At 39.6% G+C, this 18099-nt stretch overlaps 1 protein-coding gene across 3 annotated transcripts in view; it reads left to right on the top strand.

The window, feature by feature from the left end:
• KIAA1671 (KIAA1671 ortholog) overlaps positions 1–18099 on the top strand; it is a 58136-nt gene that overhangs the window by 29588 nt on the left and 10449 nt on the right. For 2 of the 3 annotated variants that reach the window (XM_009334385.1, XM_009334386.1), the window contains exon 2: positions 14123–14241. In XM_009334385.1, the coding sequence (XP_009332660.1) occupies positions 14123–14241 (119 nt within the window). Of the gene's footprint in view, positions 1–8136; positions 8294–14122; positions 14242–18099 lie in introns of those variants that run through there. The other variant, XM_009334387.1, reaches the window with a different exon arrangement.

Here is an 18099-nt window from a genome sequence, read left to right as displayed (position 1 = left end):
GCATGACTTGTGAGGGCTGTAGTGTGCTGGAGGCAGGGTGTAATTTCATGGGAGCAAAGGAAAGGTGAAGAGCCCTCGGTTCACCACGACTGGGTGCCACGCAGAGCCTCCCCACCCCTCCCTTTTCCAGTAAATACCTTTCCTAGTCTCTGGGTTATTTTCAGGAGGGACAGTCTGTATTAAATGGCATGGCAAAGCGGTGGAGGAAACACCAGTTGTGTAGAAAGAAGCCCCTTCCTGGGTGGAGGGGGTGCGGGCTCTCGCAGCTGGGATGGGGTCTGCGGTGCTCCTTGCAGGCATCATTCAACGCCCCCTGTTTCTAGTTCCAGCAAATACTGCAAAGCAGCAATGTTTTTAGGTTACAGTGTGTTAAAAGGTAAACTAATCCAGTTTCTTCTGTTTTATTTCATGGAGAGGAGCCTAAACTGGTGATTTGAGTTGTGTTTGAACCATGGGAAGTGGGTGTACTGTGGTTGACTTGAGTGGAACTGGGACCAAAGCCTTGGTACCAGTATGTGGGTAAATCCTGAACAGCTTGTGCTCTGAAGTGGCTCAAACGTTCTGTTTTGTTTGGTTTCTAAACCAAGTAGTTGTTCATTGTAAGTGTAAATACATAAGTTCTGATGTGGCCTCACAGAGGTTTGTTCGCTGAATGATTGAAGGTAAAGTTGCATTCCTTGGGCAGGTGTGGCATTTGTGTATGGGCTATTTCCAGTACTTTTTATCAGTTATGGTCTATGGCATTTTTGTCCTAGCTTGCTATTCATCTCCTGTTTGGCTGTACTGGGAAAGAAAATATTGTCAAGTGAGCACAAAAGAATGAAGAGGAAAATATTTGGTAACCACTGTTACAGTGTTAGCATGGTGAAGTTCTGTTGGTTTCTTTTTTAAGCTGATATCTTCTGTTTATTAGAATCATCTGAATAAAAAACTTGTTTAAAAGAAGTGAAGACTGAAAAATGGAAATGTGGAACCTGCAGAGAGCAACCGTACTACTTTCCTTACACTTCACTGCTTTCAGAGCAGAAATTGTGAGACATAGGATGACCTTTTCACTTAATTCACTGGTGACAGCCACTGGAGCTGCCGTTCCTCTGTTTCAGCAGTAATTCTGCATGTGCTTGGCTTTATGCATGAATTTGGTTTAACTTGTGCCCAACTCCTGTGCTCAAACTTAAGGTCTCGGCACTTGTGAAAGTTCGTAGTTTGTGCCGTTGTGTCTTCCACAGAACAACTTGTGAACACGGACCTTGAGCTATTGTTTTTTTTTTATCTGTCTGGAACAGGGTCCTGGTTTTACTTAGTCCTTGGAGCTACTGACACTTTTCTACAAAAAGCTATGGAATTTATTCAAAGCATGTAATTCTTCATAAACTGACTTCCTTATTGTTTTAGGGATGTCCTGTATAGTAGTCACTCGGTGCTGATACTTCAGCGATGCAGTTTTTAAACAAGGAGCAGCCAGGCTCGCTGGCTTGTGAGCCAGCTGCTGCCGTGTGCCTGACACGACGAGGGCTGGGTGGCTTTCAGCGCCTGTCTCCACTGTCGCTGGTGGCTGCTGGCTGAGAACTTAGCGTTGTACAAGACCAAGAAACCTGTCAAAACTAAATTCAAATAGCACAATTTAAGATAGTGTAAGTAAACTTGCTGCTGAGGTTGAGGATAGCGGAGATGTGAGAGTACATTCCACTGCATCGATGTAGCTGTCCGTTTGTCCCCTCTCATGACTTTGGTGGACTTTCAGATTAAATAACCAAGGGAAATAATAGGTTACAGTTTGTATGGATCTCCTGTCACTGCTTCAGATATCTTCTAGAGGAATTAAGAGTATTCTATTTAAAGTATTCATCTATTTATTTGGATATCTGTGACATAAAAAATGCTTAGGCTCAAAAATTGTCGTTTTCTGTTTAGTTCTGTACTTAAGTTGCAATCCTATGTTTGTGGCAGCTTTTATGGCAAAGGACTGATGCTGTGTGTGCTGTTCGCTGGATCCCACAGTGGGAAAACTCGGGGCTGTTCCACAGGTCTGACATAGGTGCAGTTCCCAATCTTTTTAAATGCGGGGAAACTGACAGGTAGGCACCTTATTAATAACATACTACAAGATATTTTAGCTGGTAATTACTGCAAGCTATGTAGCTGGGAAAGGGCTCGTGGATATTGCATTTTTTTCTGAGCTGTAAGAGAGACTTATCCACTCCAGAGGAGCTTTAGGATTGGAGTGAAAGAGATTTGATGTAATTGGTTATTTCCTTGCTGGAGGTCATAAAAGTAGGAACCAGGCTGCAAGAGAGAAGAAATAATTTTCTTTTCAAACACTTCTCTCTAACAGCTCAGGGATTATGTATTTGCTTTGGTTTTCTGTTCATACCTTGGCACATTTTTTCTATTCGATGTCTGGCAGGGCTGACTTCCTGACCCAACTCCGTCTCTGATGCTCAGTGTTTCTCTGTAGCGCCGAAGAGAGGAGGTTCTGCAGCAGATTCCTTGGGAAGGGAGGCTGGGTGGATATACCTTATTTAAAATGTAATCCTCTAGTTTTTATATGGCAACCAGTCTTTATACACAGGATGTTGTGAATTTAATTTGTGCCTTATAAAATCTCTTTTAACCTCCACTTTTTCCTTTTTTTTTTTTTAATTTAAATCCATACACCTTAAATTATACCTAGATAAATAAGTGTCTAACACAGGGCAATCTGATTCTGAATCTAGAGAAAGTACAGCTATGTTTTTAAGAATTGCTTAAAAGCTAGTACAATCAAGGGATAAAATGAGCCTCAGAGCTAAAACTAATTTATCTTGTGGTTCTCAAACCAACAGTTGATCAGTCAGAATTTAATATATGCAAATCATAAACAGGAGTGCAGGAATAATTTTTGTTTTAAATAGCTTCTCTGGTATATTCAACAGCAGACTGTTTGGAAAAAGATTCTTTTTATTATTATTATTTTTCCCTGTAGTACTCCTATTAATGTTTTCATTGAAATGGAATACTCTACCATTTGTCCTGCCTTTATTCATAGCATAAACCCCTGAGCACACTGTTTTTCTCATCAATTGCTGTTTCCCAGCAAGCTTTTCCTTCCTCTCTTTTGCCTTGTGGTAGTCTGTTCATGTAGCCATATCTTCAAAGCTAGTCATCTGTCCTTTTTGGTTCCACTGAAACTGAATTTAATTGGTCTCAGAATATTTTCTACAAATAGATGTAATATAATGTTCTCATTTAATTTAAGGAAAAAAGGTGTCACCATGGACTGAAGAAACTTACTGGCTGCTGCACCCAAGAATGCCTGGGCCCTGCTGTTGCAGGTCACGTGTACTGAAAACTGTCCGCACATAATGACACAGGACCAATTTTAACTGCATCGTTATTCTGGCATATTAATATCAGACCTGGGAATCTGTAGCTGAGCTTGCAGCATTTTTTACTTTACAGTGAAACCTTTTAAATGGAAGTTGATTTTTCTCCCTGACATTTTTATTGAGGCTTTTTTCCATTTTTTCGTCTCATGTCATCAGCTCAGCGTCTTCGTTGTAATAGGAGCAGAGATACTTTCATTAAACATTGCCTCTGTTTTAATCATGGTAATATCAGTCATGTTTCTATTAGAGGTATGATATCTGGTTTCACAGCCAACACTGTTAGTTCTAGATCTCTGAGTTTGTTGCCATACAATAAAAACAGGGTGGTTGTTTGATACCCTCAGTTCCTTAGCTGTCCCCTTACACTGCTAAAAAAGTGTGGCAGTTTGTTTCTCTGTAAGAAGTTTAACTACTTTCAGACTGCTAGCATGAACAACAAAGCTGTGGAAAACCTCAGAGGTGTTTCAGATTCTTTGGGAGAAGGTTTTGAAGTAGAACAGAAATGATTAATTCTGTGGTTGCTTGGGCTGTAAGTAGTCGATGTGTTTTATGTGAGTTATTCTGATATACACCAAAAATCACACTGAAGTGCATTTAATTGTGTTTTGATTTCTGCTGTACTGGTCAGTTGATGAAAATGGTCTTTTCATTCGAGCTTGATCTGACAACATCAGTTCTTTTGTTTGTATTCAGTTTTAATACAGTTCCAAAATAAAGATGGGAACTGAGTGGTTTGTTTGCCTGCACGAGTCCCAGATTTGCTGGGAAGGCGCCGAGTCCTTCAGAGGGTTTTTGTTGCTTCCTACAGCCCTTTCGCTATCATCCTCTCTACTAGATGTTGAAATTCCCATCTTGGTTTTTTTAACCTTCACAGATGTTTCTTTCTAAGCTGGTTTAGCCAATATAATCTTGTGCAGTCAGCTTGTTTCTTGGAAAAGTTGGTGGGCTATCACCTTTTCCATCTAAGTAGGATCCCTCTCTGGTGCTGAAGAGCAGGTGAAGGACCAGGAGAAGCGCTGTTAAAACCTGGTTTGAACTATACACATGCCGTTCACCTGCACACATTTTAAGAGCATTGATCTGTACTGTTTTGATTTTACCCAAGGCCTGTCTGCAAATATTTGTCCTTTATGGTGAACATCCTTCAACAAACTGTTTGTAAAAAGAAGTTAATACAAGTTGGCATTTTTATTCTGAGCTTGGCTATTTTGATACAGACCCTACAACAAATAGTTGCTGAACTACTTTCCCCTAATATTCACCGAAAGCACAATGAATTGCTCTCAAAAAAAAATTTTTTTTTTTGTACTGTCAGTGAATGGAATTTTATCTTTAAATTTCTAGAGAACTGTTATGGTAGTGTGAAGCATGTTTGCAGAAAGCACGCTTTTAAAAATGAGTTGTTTGTCTTGTTTCAGGGTGAGGGGGAGGAGTAAAGCTGTTCAGTTTAATTAATGAAGATACAAGGGCCAATACTGAAACAGTCATGCTTTTTCATTCTTAATAACTTTTCTTTGGTTTAACGGGCCATGAACATAGCTGGCAGCATAAATCTGGGCCATAAAACTGTAGTGATGGGTATTTAGTAGACTGCCTTTGTTCCCTCGTTATTTTGACAGGAATAATCATTTAGATGACTTCACTCTGTGATTTTTACTTAGGCTGGCTGCAAGGAGTTGATTTTTACCATGTTCTTAGAGCATAAGAAAAGAACATAAATATATTTAGAGCTGGTAATTTTGTGCTCATTCACCTTGCTTTTTTTAATTTTGTTTCTTTTTAAAAGTGCTAAGTGATAGCAGTTAGCTTTCAGAGGGAAATAAATTGCATTTAAACAAAAACATCACTGAACACAACTCAGCACTGGCAATCCATTTTTATTGAGATTTTGTAACATTGTGATAGTTCAGGAAATACTAGCGGTGTTTCATTGGTCTGTGTGTGTGTATTTTGACTGCTCTCTTCTAAAACATCTTCTAAGTTGTCTGAGATTTTTGTTTAAACGAGCAGTGCACAGTTTCCAAAGTCTGCGTGTTTGTTATTCACTTGTTGTCAAGAAATCCTACCACTTTCTGTACATCTTTAAATCTAGACTTTAAACTAAAGAGCCCTTTTTCCCAGGAATGTTTGTTTGAAGTTTAACTTGTGTCTTATGTGGAAAAAACGTTAACTGTGCAGAAGAGCTGTGAAATAAAGTATTTCAAGTAGGAGGTGTTGATTTCAAGCATGTAGCTTCTCAAAAAAAGCAAATATATTCACTTCCTAGCATAACAGTATAAAATTGTCTTGTTCTGGCTTGCGTCTCTTGCAATGCTGAGGATGAGGGATCCTGTTCAACTCCTAGTGCCAACTTTTATTAATGTTGATGAGAGTTGCATATGCCCTCTGGGAGAGAGTGAATTCCTCAGTCTCTGAGGTAGGACAGCACTATTCTGCTCAAAATCTTCCTGATGGACAGGCTGGCATGCCTCTGGCTCTGATCCTGCTGGGTTTGGTTTCTTGGGGTTTAATTTCTTTTTAGCTTGACTGCCTAAGGCTGAAAAGAAAATTTAATATGTTGATACAGGAGGGATTTTAAAGATGTTCCCAACTATTTCCTCTGCTCTGCTTTGGAGAGGTTTTCTACTTTCCCACTTCTCAGAGGAAATAGTGTCATGGCTCACTCAGCCCTAGCAAGGTATATATTTAGAATTTCGTTCTTGTCTGCTTTTTGTGCATCAAGTCAACCGCTGCTCTATCTTCAGCCTTGCACTGAAACCACATGATATGTGCGTGGTGAGTGCTCAAAGCAGGTCATAGCAGCTCTATTTTCAGGGTATAAAAAAAATGACAAACTCTAAAATGTCTTTGAAATCCTGAATGGAGTGAGGAGGTTAACTTCTACTGAGAGTCACTGCAAAAGCAGTGAGTAGATTTCACTGCACGATGGTAACCAGATTCCTGGCAAAACTAACTTAATCTGAACTAATTTGGCCACATTCTCTGTTGTGGCCAGAGTCAGCTCTGGGTAGACTTTGGATCTCTCTTTGGTGCTGCTGCCTTTCAAATCATGAGTCTCTCAGCTGGATCTGGCTCCCGGGAGGCACGGCATAGCTGGGGGTTATGAGTGAAAGATCCATTAATGTAGAAGAAGTGATTAGCTGAAGACCAGCACTCAGGGGAAGTAATTTTGTATGTCAAAAGGTGTGGAAAATGCCAGGGTTTGGGGAGCTGTGATAATATTCAGGTTCAAGTTTAGGCTGGAAAGGTGTTGCTGGAAACATGCTGTTTGAACTTGAGTAAATCATTGAACTTGCTGGCAGTGATTTCCTCTGGCTCCTTTGTTACTGTTTGCAGCGAACATTTTGTGCTGGTGTGGCAAGGAGGATCCCTGTCAGCTCTGCACTAACCCGCTTGTCAAATCATTTGTAGCGTTCAGGTCTGTTGCACAGTTCGGGTATTTTGATTAAGGTGAAAATATTTTTACGGTAGCATAAGGCATGTGTATGTTTCAAAGGGATATATGTTAAATACAATGGATTTAGTTTTGTTTTGATTCAATTCAAATACAGTACTAAAGCAAAGAGTTTAGCCTCTAAGATTAAGGCTGGCTTTCCTATCAGCAGGGCCGTAGGACTAGTGATAAGGCCTGTCGTGGGTGAAGTGTAAAGCTTTTTAAAGGAGAGCAGCTGAGCTAACAGTGTACATGGGGTATCGCAGCTTGGGATGTTCTCTGCCCTCTCCACCCAGTTACCCTTGGGTACCAGCTGTTCACAACTTACTCTTGGCATTTGCTCCCTCGGGTTAGGGGCTGGAAGGGACGCTTGCCCTCTCCGTTATTTCTGCAGATGTAGGTATGCTTTTCTGCATTTTTTGCCAGGCCTTTCCCGGGGGAAGGGGTTGGAATTCAGGCCCATGCATCAAGCCGGGAAGCTATGAAAAGGTGGAGAATTAAACCAGTCATCCTCTAAAAACAACCCATGTTTCGTAAGGTAAACGCTGTCAGCTTTTAACATTGGGGATATAATTGGTTGTCGCTTATTGTATCCTGGTGGAAGAGGTAGAGAAAACACATATGGCTGAGACAGCCCTGGGTTGCATAGCAACAGTGAGGATGTAGTGGCTGATATAATTTATGAGAATGTTTTATACCGTGGGACTTGGTATGTACTCCACTGCACATGGAAAAATTAAACATTTTATGAGTGAGAGGGTTTTTGAGTAGAGCAGCATGGATCTTTAGGATATAACAGTGCTAAACATGTTGTGAGAGCACTTTCGGACATGGGCTGGGGCAGTTGGGGCACGCTTGTGTTTCTCTGTGCGTGAGCTCATGCACCCTTGCAGCGGCAGCTGCTGCAATTTGCCACGTTAAACCGGCTTGTCCTCTCCAGCCCCATCCCAGGAGGGCACTGGGGCCGGCGGGATGTTCCTCTTGAGCAGATACCGAGGCTGCTCACTGCAGTCTCCTTACCTGCTGGCAGCAGTGGAGATGGCCTATATAATAATGTAAAGACCTTGAGGTTATGAGATTAATTCAATTACTTTTGTCACTGCTCTTAGGCTTGGTCTCCAGCGTTTGTAAAGTCCTTCCTTGGTTTGAAGATACTGTGCTGAACAGGGTATTTGAGAGGGCTGAGGAAGTCGTCCTTGCATATAGATGCCCATGGGTGGAGCCTGCACTGGAGGGCTCTTAACTTTCCTCATCAGTGAGGTCAGAAAGAAAATGTCCAATTCCTGGAACTGTTTATCTGTCACTGCAGTTTGAAGGGTGGGGTGGGAGGCAGAAGGTAGCACTGGGACGTTATACTAAGGCAGTTACTCCTTTCAACAATTTATTTAAACGCTGAGTCGGTAAATATTCTCGCCTGATTGCTAGGAACTAACTGGAGCGTTGGTCTTCAACCATGACTTACTCCTTGTGGGCAGCACTAATTCGCCGGATAGTAAGTATATATGGAAATCCTAGGATGCTGATTCCATAAAGTTAGACTTTCCACTTGCTGTATTGGCATTTAGATGCAAAGAAAAAAGAATATGAGTTGTGAAATGTTGTGTAGTTTCTAAGGCCCTCTTTTTTGTGGTGGTTTTTGTTGGTTGGTTGGTTTTGATACGGTGTTATGTTCTTGATAATTCTGTTAGTGGTCCAAAATATATAGTTTACCTCTTAGTAATAATCCTTAGAATCATTAGAATAATTGTAGAATAATTCAGGTTAGAAAGGACCTCTGGAGGTCATCTAGCCCAGCATCCTGTGCAAAGCAGAGTCAACTATGAAATAATAGAATAAAATTTTAATAGAATAAGGTGTATTGCTATCTTCCTGGCATATTGCAGGGGAACAATTGGGATGGTTTTCTGCAGTTGTAAGGACTTGTAAACTCTCCTTTAAGTGCAGTGTCGCACTTAAGGGGTAGGGGGGTTCTGAATGTGGGCAATTTGACCAAACTTCTGACCTCTTTTAATTAAAAATAGGAGAGAAAGGAAAAAAAAAAAGCTTTTCAAGAAATTAGCAAAAATTTTTCTCTTTGAGTTTTGTATTAACAAGGCAGATGATCAAAACTTCATTCCATTGTGCAATTACCTATTCATATTCAATTTATGCCAGTAGATTTTAACTTTTAATTTTTGCACTTCAAGCTGTGGGGTATCATTTTGGCTGTCTCTTTTGCAAACAAAGATATTTTTGAAACTGTCTGTGCAGATTCTGACTCATGAGATCTCTTTCAACTGGTATTCCTCATATGCCAGCTCTTTATTTCACATCAGTGCAAAAGTTTTTCACATAACTAAGAATGAATGCATACATTTACGGTTAATTTTTGCGCTAGTAGAACCAATATTGTGTGTGCATCATTTTCAGGAACTGGAAATTGCAGGAGTAATCAGCCCTGGACTATTGCCAAACCCAGCTTAATTCCAAGGGAGTAGCAAAAGAGGCATAATCATCGTGTCTCATTTTAGAAGAACTAGAGACAAATCAGTATACAACTCGGCTGTTTTGTTTCATATGAAAATTAAGTTGATTTTTTCCTGGCTACTGGTGTAAGAATTATGAAGTTAAAGATCAAAGCATGGAGAATTACAGCATTTGAATACTGGAGTGAGAGTAGTATTTATTTGATTGGGGAGATTTTTCTGTGGTTATAAATAAACCCAAATTAGGAATTTTCATATCTTGTGTGCTAAGAAGATACCAGACCCCTCTTTTTATTGTCTTTTCCTTTGAAATGACTGTTTTTACTGTATCATGAATATTCTGTTAATTGAGGAATGGCTGTATCTGGCCTAGCTTCACGTTGTACACATCTTCTTTCAACTTTGTTTTCTTCTTCCAAGGGATGGATAAAGAAAGAGAAAGGATCACAGATATTAGCACAAATTTGTTGAGTTAATAATGGGTAGTTATCTCTTACAGAAAAAAAAGCTTCTGTTCAGAGCAGATCTGCTCTTAAGAGCAACAAAAGTCAAAGCCAGATGTGTCAGTTCTTTATCTTGCAGGATCTCTTGTTCTGTGGTGCTTATACATTAAAAAAAAAAAAAAAAAAATCATTTTCATCCATCTGAAGAAGCTTTAAATTAGGATTTAGGCTAGGGAATAAAGTATGAAGCAGAAACTTGTCATGTTTGGGAGCAGTACATGTCAGAAAGTATTTCCTTCTTTTTCCTCCCAGTACTTGGGTAAAAACTGGCTTTAGTGCACCTTATTGTGCCACTGGATGTGTTGCAAGCTCTACTAGGCAACAGGTAGGGTGCTTCAATCTGTCTTCTATGGTTTTATGTAAATTAATGTGATACAGGGCACTGTGGGATGTGTGATATAATGGGCTTGTGGCAGACCTAAAAATAGTCACTCTAGTACATTCAGTAAGTCTTACATTATTTTCCCAGTCTGTCATATGTTTTAAAGCTTTTGATTTGTAATCCCAGTTTGTTCTTCATTCATGCTCTTTGTCTGTAACATCAAGTTGTTCCAAGTAAAATGTTAGTGCCAGAAAATGCAAATGTATCTGTATGATCTAATTTGAGTTGCTTGTGTCTAAAAGCATCTCAGCCATAAAACACAATGGTACATATGTACAGTTCTCAGAGAATTTGTGTAATTTTGACTGGTATTTAAAAAACCAAAAGTTTAATAGCAACTATTAAGTGCTATCCAGAGAGTATGAAGGCTGAAAGAGGATGGAGGTAGAGAAAATTATCCCCTTTTTTTTTTTTTTAACTAACCTCTACTGTTTCTTTAAAATAAGCTTATAGTTACTGAGACTAAACATTTTGAAAACAAAGGGAATGGATTTTTCCCAGGCACCTCCAAGGTCCCGATGCCCAGTGCTTCTGTATTGCCAGATTGCCTTGAGTCTTTCTGGAGTGCGGTAAAGGTGATAAAAAAGAGATCTTCAAAAGAAAAGCTAAAACTCATCACTCTTGTGCTTGCTAATAATCACGTACTGGAAAGAATAATCTTTCTGGTTTGTTGTTGCTTCCTTCTTCAACACACGCCATCTCTTCCAAGCTGCACAGGCTATAAATTGCTTTTCTGCGTCACCCTCGGTCTCCCCAGCTGACACCTCCTCCACAAGCTGGGGAGAGAACTGGCTTCTCTTACTTCTCCCTATTTTGGTGGTAGTTGGTACCTTTTTTTCTCTCAGATAGCTGACCAGGTTATCGTACCGCATTAAATTCTCTGCAGTTCTTCTCAGCTGGTAGAAACCAGAGTCTTTAAATAGTTTAAGCCTAAGGAGTGATTCGCAGACTTGAAAGAATGTTTATTTTTTCCAAGTAATCATTTGGCCTATTAAAAAGTATGGGTTGAAAGGGATATCCAGGGAAAGACGCACAGTCATCCTCTGAAATAAGTAGCTTCCTTCAGAAGCAAAATGCAGTAACATTACTCGATATAGCAAAGTAATCTCTTAGAATTTGGTGTGTCTCATTCCTTACATTTAGACTTTCCAGTTTGTTTTATTGAATTTAAGTTCCCAGTGTCTACAGAAGTAGTAATGTTGGGGTTTTTTTCAGACTTCTTTTGGTTTTAGCATAGAGTATCGCTATCTGAGTGCTAATGGTGTCATTTTCGTTATAAAACCGCATCTCAAAGTTCAAATATATATAACATCAAGTAAAATGTTGCCCGAAACTGAGGAGCATGTGCCAATCAGTTTGTCTGCAATGTAAAATTTTATTAAGAATTCCTGAGCCTTCAGATGAGCAATATATTTACATCTAAATTTCTTTCCTGTTGCTGCTGAAATGGTATTATCTGGGTTGTGCATACTTTCTCCTTACAACCATCACTTTCATGATAACACAACACACTTTTTATAAACAATGTCTCCTAAATGCAATACACAAAGTTGCTTTTCTGCTGCTCCCATTCCTGTTTCTGAGCTTTTTGGACTACATTGTCTGGTTAGAAACAATGTGAGTAATTGCAAGTAATAGTCTATACCATGCATAGAGATAACGTGCTGTAGTTGTAGCAAGTGGAAAATACTGGCTTCCAACAAAAAGGGTAGCATGCTTGTGTCTGTTGGGTCATCTTCTGTCTGCGGCAGCAAGTGTTACTCAGGGGTATTGGGCAAGAGCTGTGGAGGTGAGTGTGCTGCCCCTAAGACTGCCAGATGCCGCAGTTACAGCTCTTCATATAGATGCAACTTCTTCTGTGCAGACAGTGGCAAAAGCTGATAAATACTCTGTTCATATTGTTTACAAGAATGCAGTAGCTTCTAATGTGAGATTGAGATTGAAAAAAAATTCATAACAAGCATCAAGCTGAAAAAAACCCCACCCTGAACTAGCATGGACAGTAGGGAGGAAAGTGAGAATAACGATTTGCATTTGTTAGTGCCTTTCCTAGGAGTGAATCAATTTGCCAAAGGTTACATGGCCACCAGGTGACAGCAGAAGCCTGAGCCCAGGAGTGTTAGCTTAGTCCCCTCGTGCAAAGCATGAAATCGTGAAGCTACAGAGGGATTTTGTGGAAAACAAAACATATGCCTGAGCCAAGTAGGAGGAAATGCCCGGTGGTTTCTAAGAAATACAAGACTATTTCCCCTGCCACTCACCTAGCTGTTAGAAGAAGTGTATGCCTTGCTCACGGTTGAAAGCTTGTACCTGGAATAGACAGAAAAATGTAAGAACTCAGCTTGCATCTGGACATACATGTATGTGTCTATATATAAAGTGTAAGAGTTGCCACCAGTGCATTAATAGGCTGTGGGAACATCTGGAAGATGAAAAGCAGGAAACTTCTCTTCCTTGTAACTCACAAACTGAGTCCCTGTTTTACTTGAGTATTGGAAACTGAGAATTTTACTTTGTCTAGTAATGGTGCATTGTAAATAGTTGGAATAAATGGTGGAGCCTTTTGTTGCTTACTTCACTCAGCATTAAAATAGACCACTTTGTCAGCAGCAGAGGGTATGAAAGAACTGGAGGATGGCAGTGGCTGATAGTATGGTTGGGGAAATAAGCAACTTGTTACAAAAGATGCAAGCATTGTAGGACTTCTTCAGTAGCCAAGTATCAGTGTTGGTGAATTTTCCTTAATGTCAGTATTTTTATAATCTTAAGGCAGCATTCTTTAGGCTTACAAAATTAAGGACACAAGAAAACATGCAGTCTCTTTTTTTCCAATAATATTAAGGAATCCCATTTCATTGAATATGGATGTTACTTTGTGTGTGCTGCCTGAAGTGAAATAGATGTGTTGGTAGTTTCCACCAGCGTGTTCTGCTAGGGGGTTTTGAGGGTGTATGTGTGGTGTTTATTATTTTTTTCCTTTTTTTTTTAAAGAGAAAAAGTTTAAGACAGGTGGAAAACAATGTAATCTGCTGTCAGATGAGATCTTCATAAGCAAAGTTGATACGGCACTTAAAGCCATACTTGTATTTGTTCAGCATAATGAATGTGAAAGGGGCTAACATTTAATGATCTACACACAATGTATTATTTCAGTAACTATCTAACTTCAGTGTCTATCTCAATACAACTGCAAAACAAAAGATTTGACAGTGCTATATTCTGGAGCATATTAACATTGGTCTGCTGCAAATCTAGCGTGCCAGCAGCAGCAGCTGACCCACTTCTCTCCCCTGAAAGGAAAGGGTCCTTAAATGCACTGTTTCCCTCTTATGAAAGTAGCAGATCTATGAAATAAAAATACTTAGGAAATGAGAGGTCAGAGTAGAACACAGAAAAAACACCGCGGTCTGTCCTTCTATGTTGTACATTGTGTTTGAACTTTGCATTAGCACACATCAACTTGTCAAAGGCTTTCTAGTGTCTGGCACTATGCTTATTTATTCATTTATCTATGCTTTTTATTCGGAATGTCTTCCAAAGAAAGAGGTAAAAAAAAAAAGAAAAAAGGTCCTTTTATTAAACCCGGGAAAAGAGCAGTAGAGTTGATGTTTCCCTTGTATGCTTGGGGAGATTAAATGTAGGCCCCAGCAGAATTCTTTGTGTTTGCATAGGTGCTTCTAAAAACTTTGTGCAACCTGAGAGAAGAATAATGTTAAAGCAATATGGAGTTCCTAAATCCAGGGAGTCAGTTCCAGCCTCTAGAACTGGTTATTTGCCCAGGAAAACAGTGCTTATTTTGTAGAGCATCGTTGTTCTGAGTTTATAGCTATTTTCCATGTTTAAGTTCATTCCCAGTTTTATGTTGACCAAGTTTAATTGGTAGATTCAAAAACACTACCGCAAATAAAATCTGCTAATCATTTAGCCAAGGGCTAAAGGAATGCTGAAATGTTGCAATTGTTCTGTTGCAGGATCAGCTGAAGCAGTGCTTCTCCAGACAGCCCCCAGGAGCAAAGGACACAGACACACTCGTGCAGGAGCTCGACAGCCAGTACGGTACCTGGAATGAGCAGCAGCACAGTGGGGACAGGTAAGGGTGAGCAAGGTCCCTTCTGCCATGCGTGCAAGCTTTTCCTTAGCTGAGTAATGAGAAGAAACTGTTGTTTTGGGTGTGTATGTGTGCGCATGTGTGTATATGTATGGGTTTTTTAAAGTTGCATGCTCAGTTTCAGTGACTATACAGTTTCTTTAGTCTATAGGTGAAGAATTATTTCTTTAATATCTGCAAATTGCAATAAGGTTTGAAATTTAAACTCCATCCTCCAGTGAAAACATAGTATCACCACTTTCATAAGCAATGACAAAACCGGCTTGAACTGGAATAGATTTAACAAGTCTGCTAGGGAGTGAAACACAAGTTAGATGTTATTTTTTAGTGCTAAAATGGTAGAAAGAAGATATGGGAAAAACAGTTTTTCTCAATCAGTACACCAAATAGCTTTGACTAGATTAACATAGGTAGTAAAACCTTTTTTTATGCTTTATGTGTGTTTGTAATGTGCATTTTCACATTTAGAAAGTGATTAGCTGCTTGTGTGATATGTGCCTCTGATGGGTAGAACTAGGGTTCTGGGAAGATTTTGCTAAAATTGTCTGATTTCCTCTCGCTCAGGTAGGTAAGGAAGTGTCTGATTATGGTTAGACAGGGTACGCTAACGGTTTTGGGGTTTGTTTTTATTTTTTTTCTAAATTTGGGTTTCTCCCATGCCAATTAGCATTGCCTTAAAAGCTGTGCTACCAGATAGGCTGAACGGCAAAATCCATTTGAAACGGGTGCTCTGCATGCCAGGCACCCGCTCCGACAGCAGGATGATGGTAGGGTGAGCCTCTTAATGTGTCCTGATAAACCTTGGGGTACGATGTCCACATCTCACTAACTGAAGCATTTTAGTGTGGTGAAGTGGAGGATGGATGAAATGGAATATCAATTGAATGAAAGATAGTATTACTGATGCTTTTCTGTTATTAAAATGGTTTAGTGAAATAAACCTACAGCATTAAATTGTGAGGTTTTTTTATAATTTACACCTGTTGTGTAAATTATAGCTTGAGCTACACTGTTTGAGCCAATATCCTATCTGCTCAGTGTAGTATGAAAATAGTATTTTACCTGTTTTTTTTTTTTAACGCTGTACTTGTTGAGATCTTATAGCAGACATTAATGTCAATTATGTTTGGTGTGTTCTGCACTTGAGAACTGTGTGTTATAAATATTTTATTGCTTATAAAATCGGGATAGCTTTCAGCTTGGAAGTGAGCTAAGTGACATGCCAACAGTGACATCCAAGTCTTCTATAAATTAACTTTGATTTCAGTATGTTATAGACATTTTCTGAAATCGGTTTCTTAACAAAGGTGCTTGTCTCAGCTCCAAAACAGACAGTGTTTGAATGTTATTTCAAACCTGGAGGATTCTTCCTGATTAGAAAAGCTCCACCTAAAAATTCTGGTTTATTGAAGTATTCAACTCAATCCCCATGTCCTGGAATTTAGTTTCCACTGTAAGAAATGTTTATTTTTTTCTTTTTTTCAGGTGTAATGATGATAGTATAGTGACTTTTCAGCATTTTGCCACCCTCCTTGCTCTGCTTTAGCTTGACTTATGGTTCATTGCAGGGGAATTACTGGTGTATTAATTCAAGCACTTGGAGAGGAATGAGAGTAACGTACTTTTAAATATTAAATTAATAATGGAAATCTTCCTGGAATACACTGAAACTGCATTTTGTTTGCAGTTTATTTTTTATGTAATAGAAGGCTTTCGCTGGGACAAGAGCAGATGTTCTCCTCCTCTTGCCATGGGTAATTCGAGCACGTCTCTGCGTTCAGCCGCTGCCGAGGCAGTCGTCTCATCCTCTGCTCGGCCCAGAGGCAGGAACCGACAGGAGACTTTGATAATTCAGCTTTCCTGTTTTGCCTGGCTCACTTCCCTTAGACTTTATATCTTGCCAGCCGTATGGCCTGTGGTGTTGCATTCCTCACGCACCCCGATACGCCCTCCTGGCCCATGTTTGGCCATAAGCTGAACCCACAGCTGAGAGCGCACAGGGGGAACAGGCACCGTGACTCGCTTACCTGCATCCTGGGAGGGCACCCGGGGAGCAAACGGGGAACACTGTGATGGGGGGACAAAACAATGTCACCAGCCTACTGCTGCTGTGTTGGAGGAACTTCCAGTTTCTGGCATTTTCCGGTATTTGAGTCATGAAGCAATTATTTTAGCCCCTTTAGGAGTGTTTCATTAATGCATCTGTGAATGAACTAATTTTCTCTGAGAGAGGAAGAGAATTTTAAAATAAAAAACCATGATTACATGGCAACAGGATAAACGTGGTCCTTTTGCTAGATAAGCTTCTAGGAAGGTGGAGGAAAGATCGATTTCAACTAGAACTTAGTCACCACTAGAATAAGCGTAAGGGGCTGCTCTTGGCTGGTTGCAATGGGCTTTGGCAAATAACTTCTTAAAATGGAAGGAGATGGTTTAAGTTGGAGGCGTTAATTGGATTTTTCTTAGCTTGTTTAAAAGCTATTATTTTTATTTTTTCTCAAGTGCTTTAGTAAGCTTTTCCAAGTTGACATCATAGAAAATTCTTACTTTTAGATCAGAACAGTCTTCGTAAGGAAAAACAAATCTCTTTTACAGAAAAGGGTCTGTGTTTTTAGATGATGGATCTATACAGCTCTGACTTCATAAGGTTTTAGCTATTTGTTTCTTCAAATCCTTGAAGCTAGACTACAACAAAGTTTTGGAAAAGAAAACCCACTATAGGGTATCAGCTTCCTGCCATAGATGGGAATCTGCAGTTACAGAACATAAAAGGGCATTTTTAAATGGACATTATTTCTTGTGTGTTGCCATAAGCAAGTAGTGAGAGCTGCCTTTTGATTCTGACTCCTCAGCAGTGTTACTGTAAAAAGTAGGATTCCTTCACTTTTTGACTCCTAATTTCACATGGTGAAGCGATACATTCTTTATAGCCTTTTAGCACTGTCTTGCTAAAACTAACTCACTTTTAATTGCAATTAAATTTAAGATTGATCTTAGTTTATTGCATATTTGTGATAACCATTCTGCTGATACTCGTGTGCACTACGTGAAGCATAATTTTTCAGAGAAGCAAGTATCTGTATGTGTATGATACCTGTTGAACATTGTTGGTAGCTTACAGATATGCTCATAAAACTTGAAATCTTAATGAAGTAGTAGAAAAAGATGCATAATACATCTCAGTAATGAGAACTGAAAACATGTTTTAAATTTCAATATTTGACCATTATTCTGAAGGGAATTTTCCCCCTGATTTGCTGTTCAGATGGAAAGAATCCACTGTGCATAACAGAGTGTTTGTACTCGAGTCATCCTTGCAGCGCGTGGTGATTAGCTGTGCCGCAGTCTTTAGTGTGTAACGATGCTGTAATTGTGCAAGAGCTCCGAAGGAGAATCCATTAGAAAGGTTTTTGTATTAGAAACCACCAATCGGTGTAAATTCATCTGTATTTCTGTCATTGCTTACTCTCAAATATTTCAGTTTGAAAAACTGCACTGAGTTGTATTAGCTGAAGCCCCAGGGTGTAGAAGGAAAGAGGCTTTCTGGAGATACACAAATCAGGCAGGATCCTTCTAGTATACATTTTAATTTCCATGAACGGTGATAAGTCTGCAGATTGTCTTTCATCTCTACATTCTTCCATATTCTAGTGGATCGAAAGCCTAGTGCTGCAGATACCAAATATCATTCGAAGCAAAAAATACTAGACGAAAACTTTCCCCTGGAGCTCATTAGTACCATTTCTTAATTATCCTGGGGCCCACTGCTGAAGGAGGGCATTGACTCTACTCATGTGCTGGAAACCCTCTGTGCAGTGTTTGCTCTGCCAGACTGGAAAT

Source organism: Pygoscelis adeliae, unplaced genomic scaffold (genome assembly GCF_000699105.1).
Source record: "Pygoscelis adeliae isolate BGI_AS28 unplaced genomic scaffold, ASM69910v1 Scaffold262, whole genome shotgun sequence".
NCBI classification, from domain to species: Eukaryota; Metazoa; Chordata; class Aves; order Sphenisciformes; family Spheniscidae; genus Pygoscelis; species Pygoscelis adeliae.
This window is presented reverse-complemented; position numbering and strand designations above follow the sequence as displayed.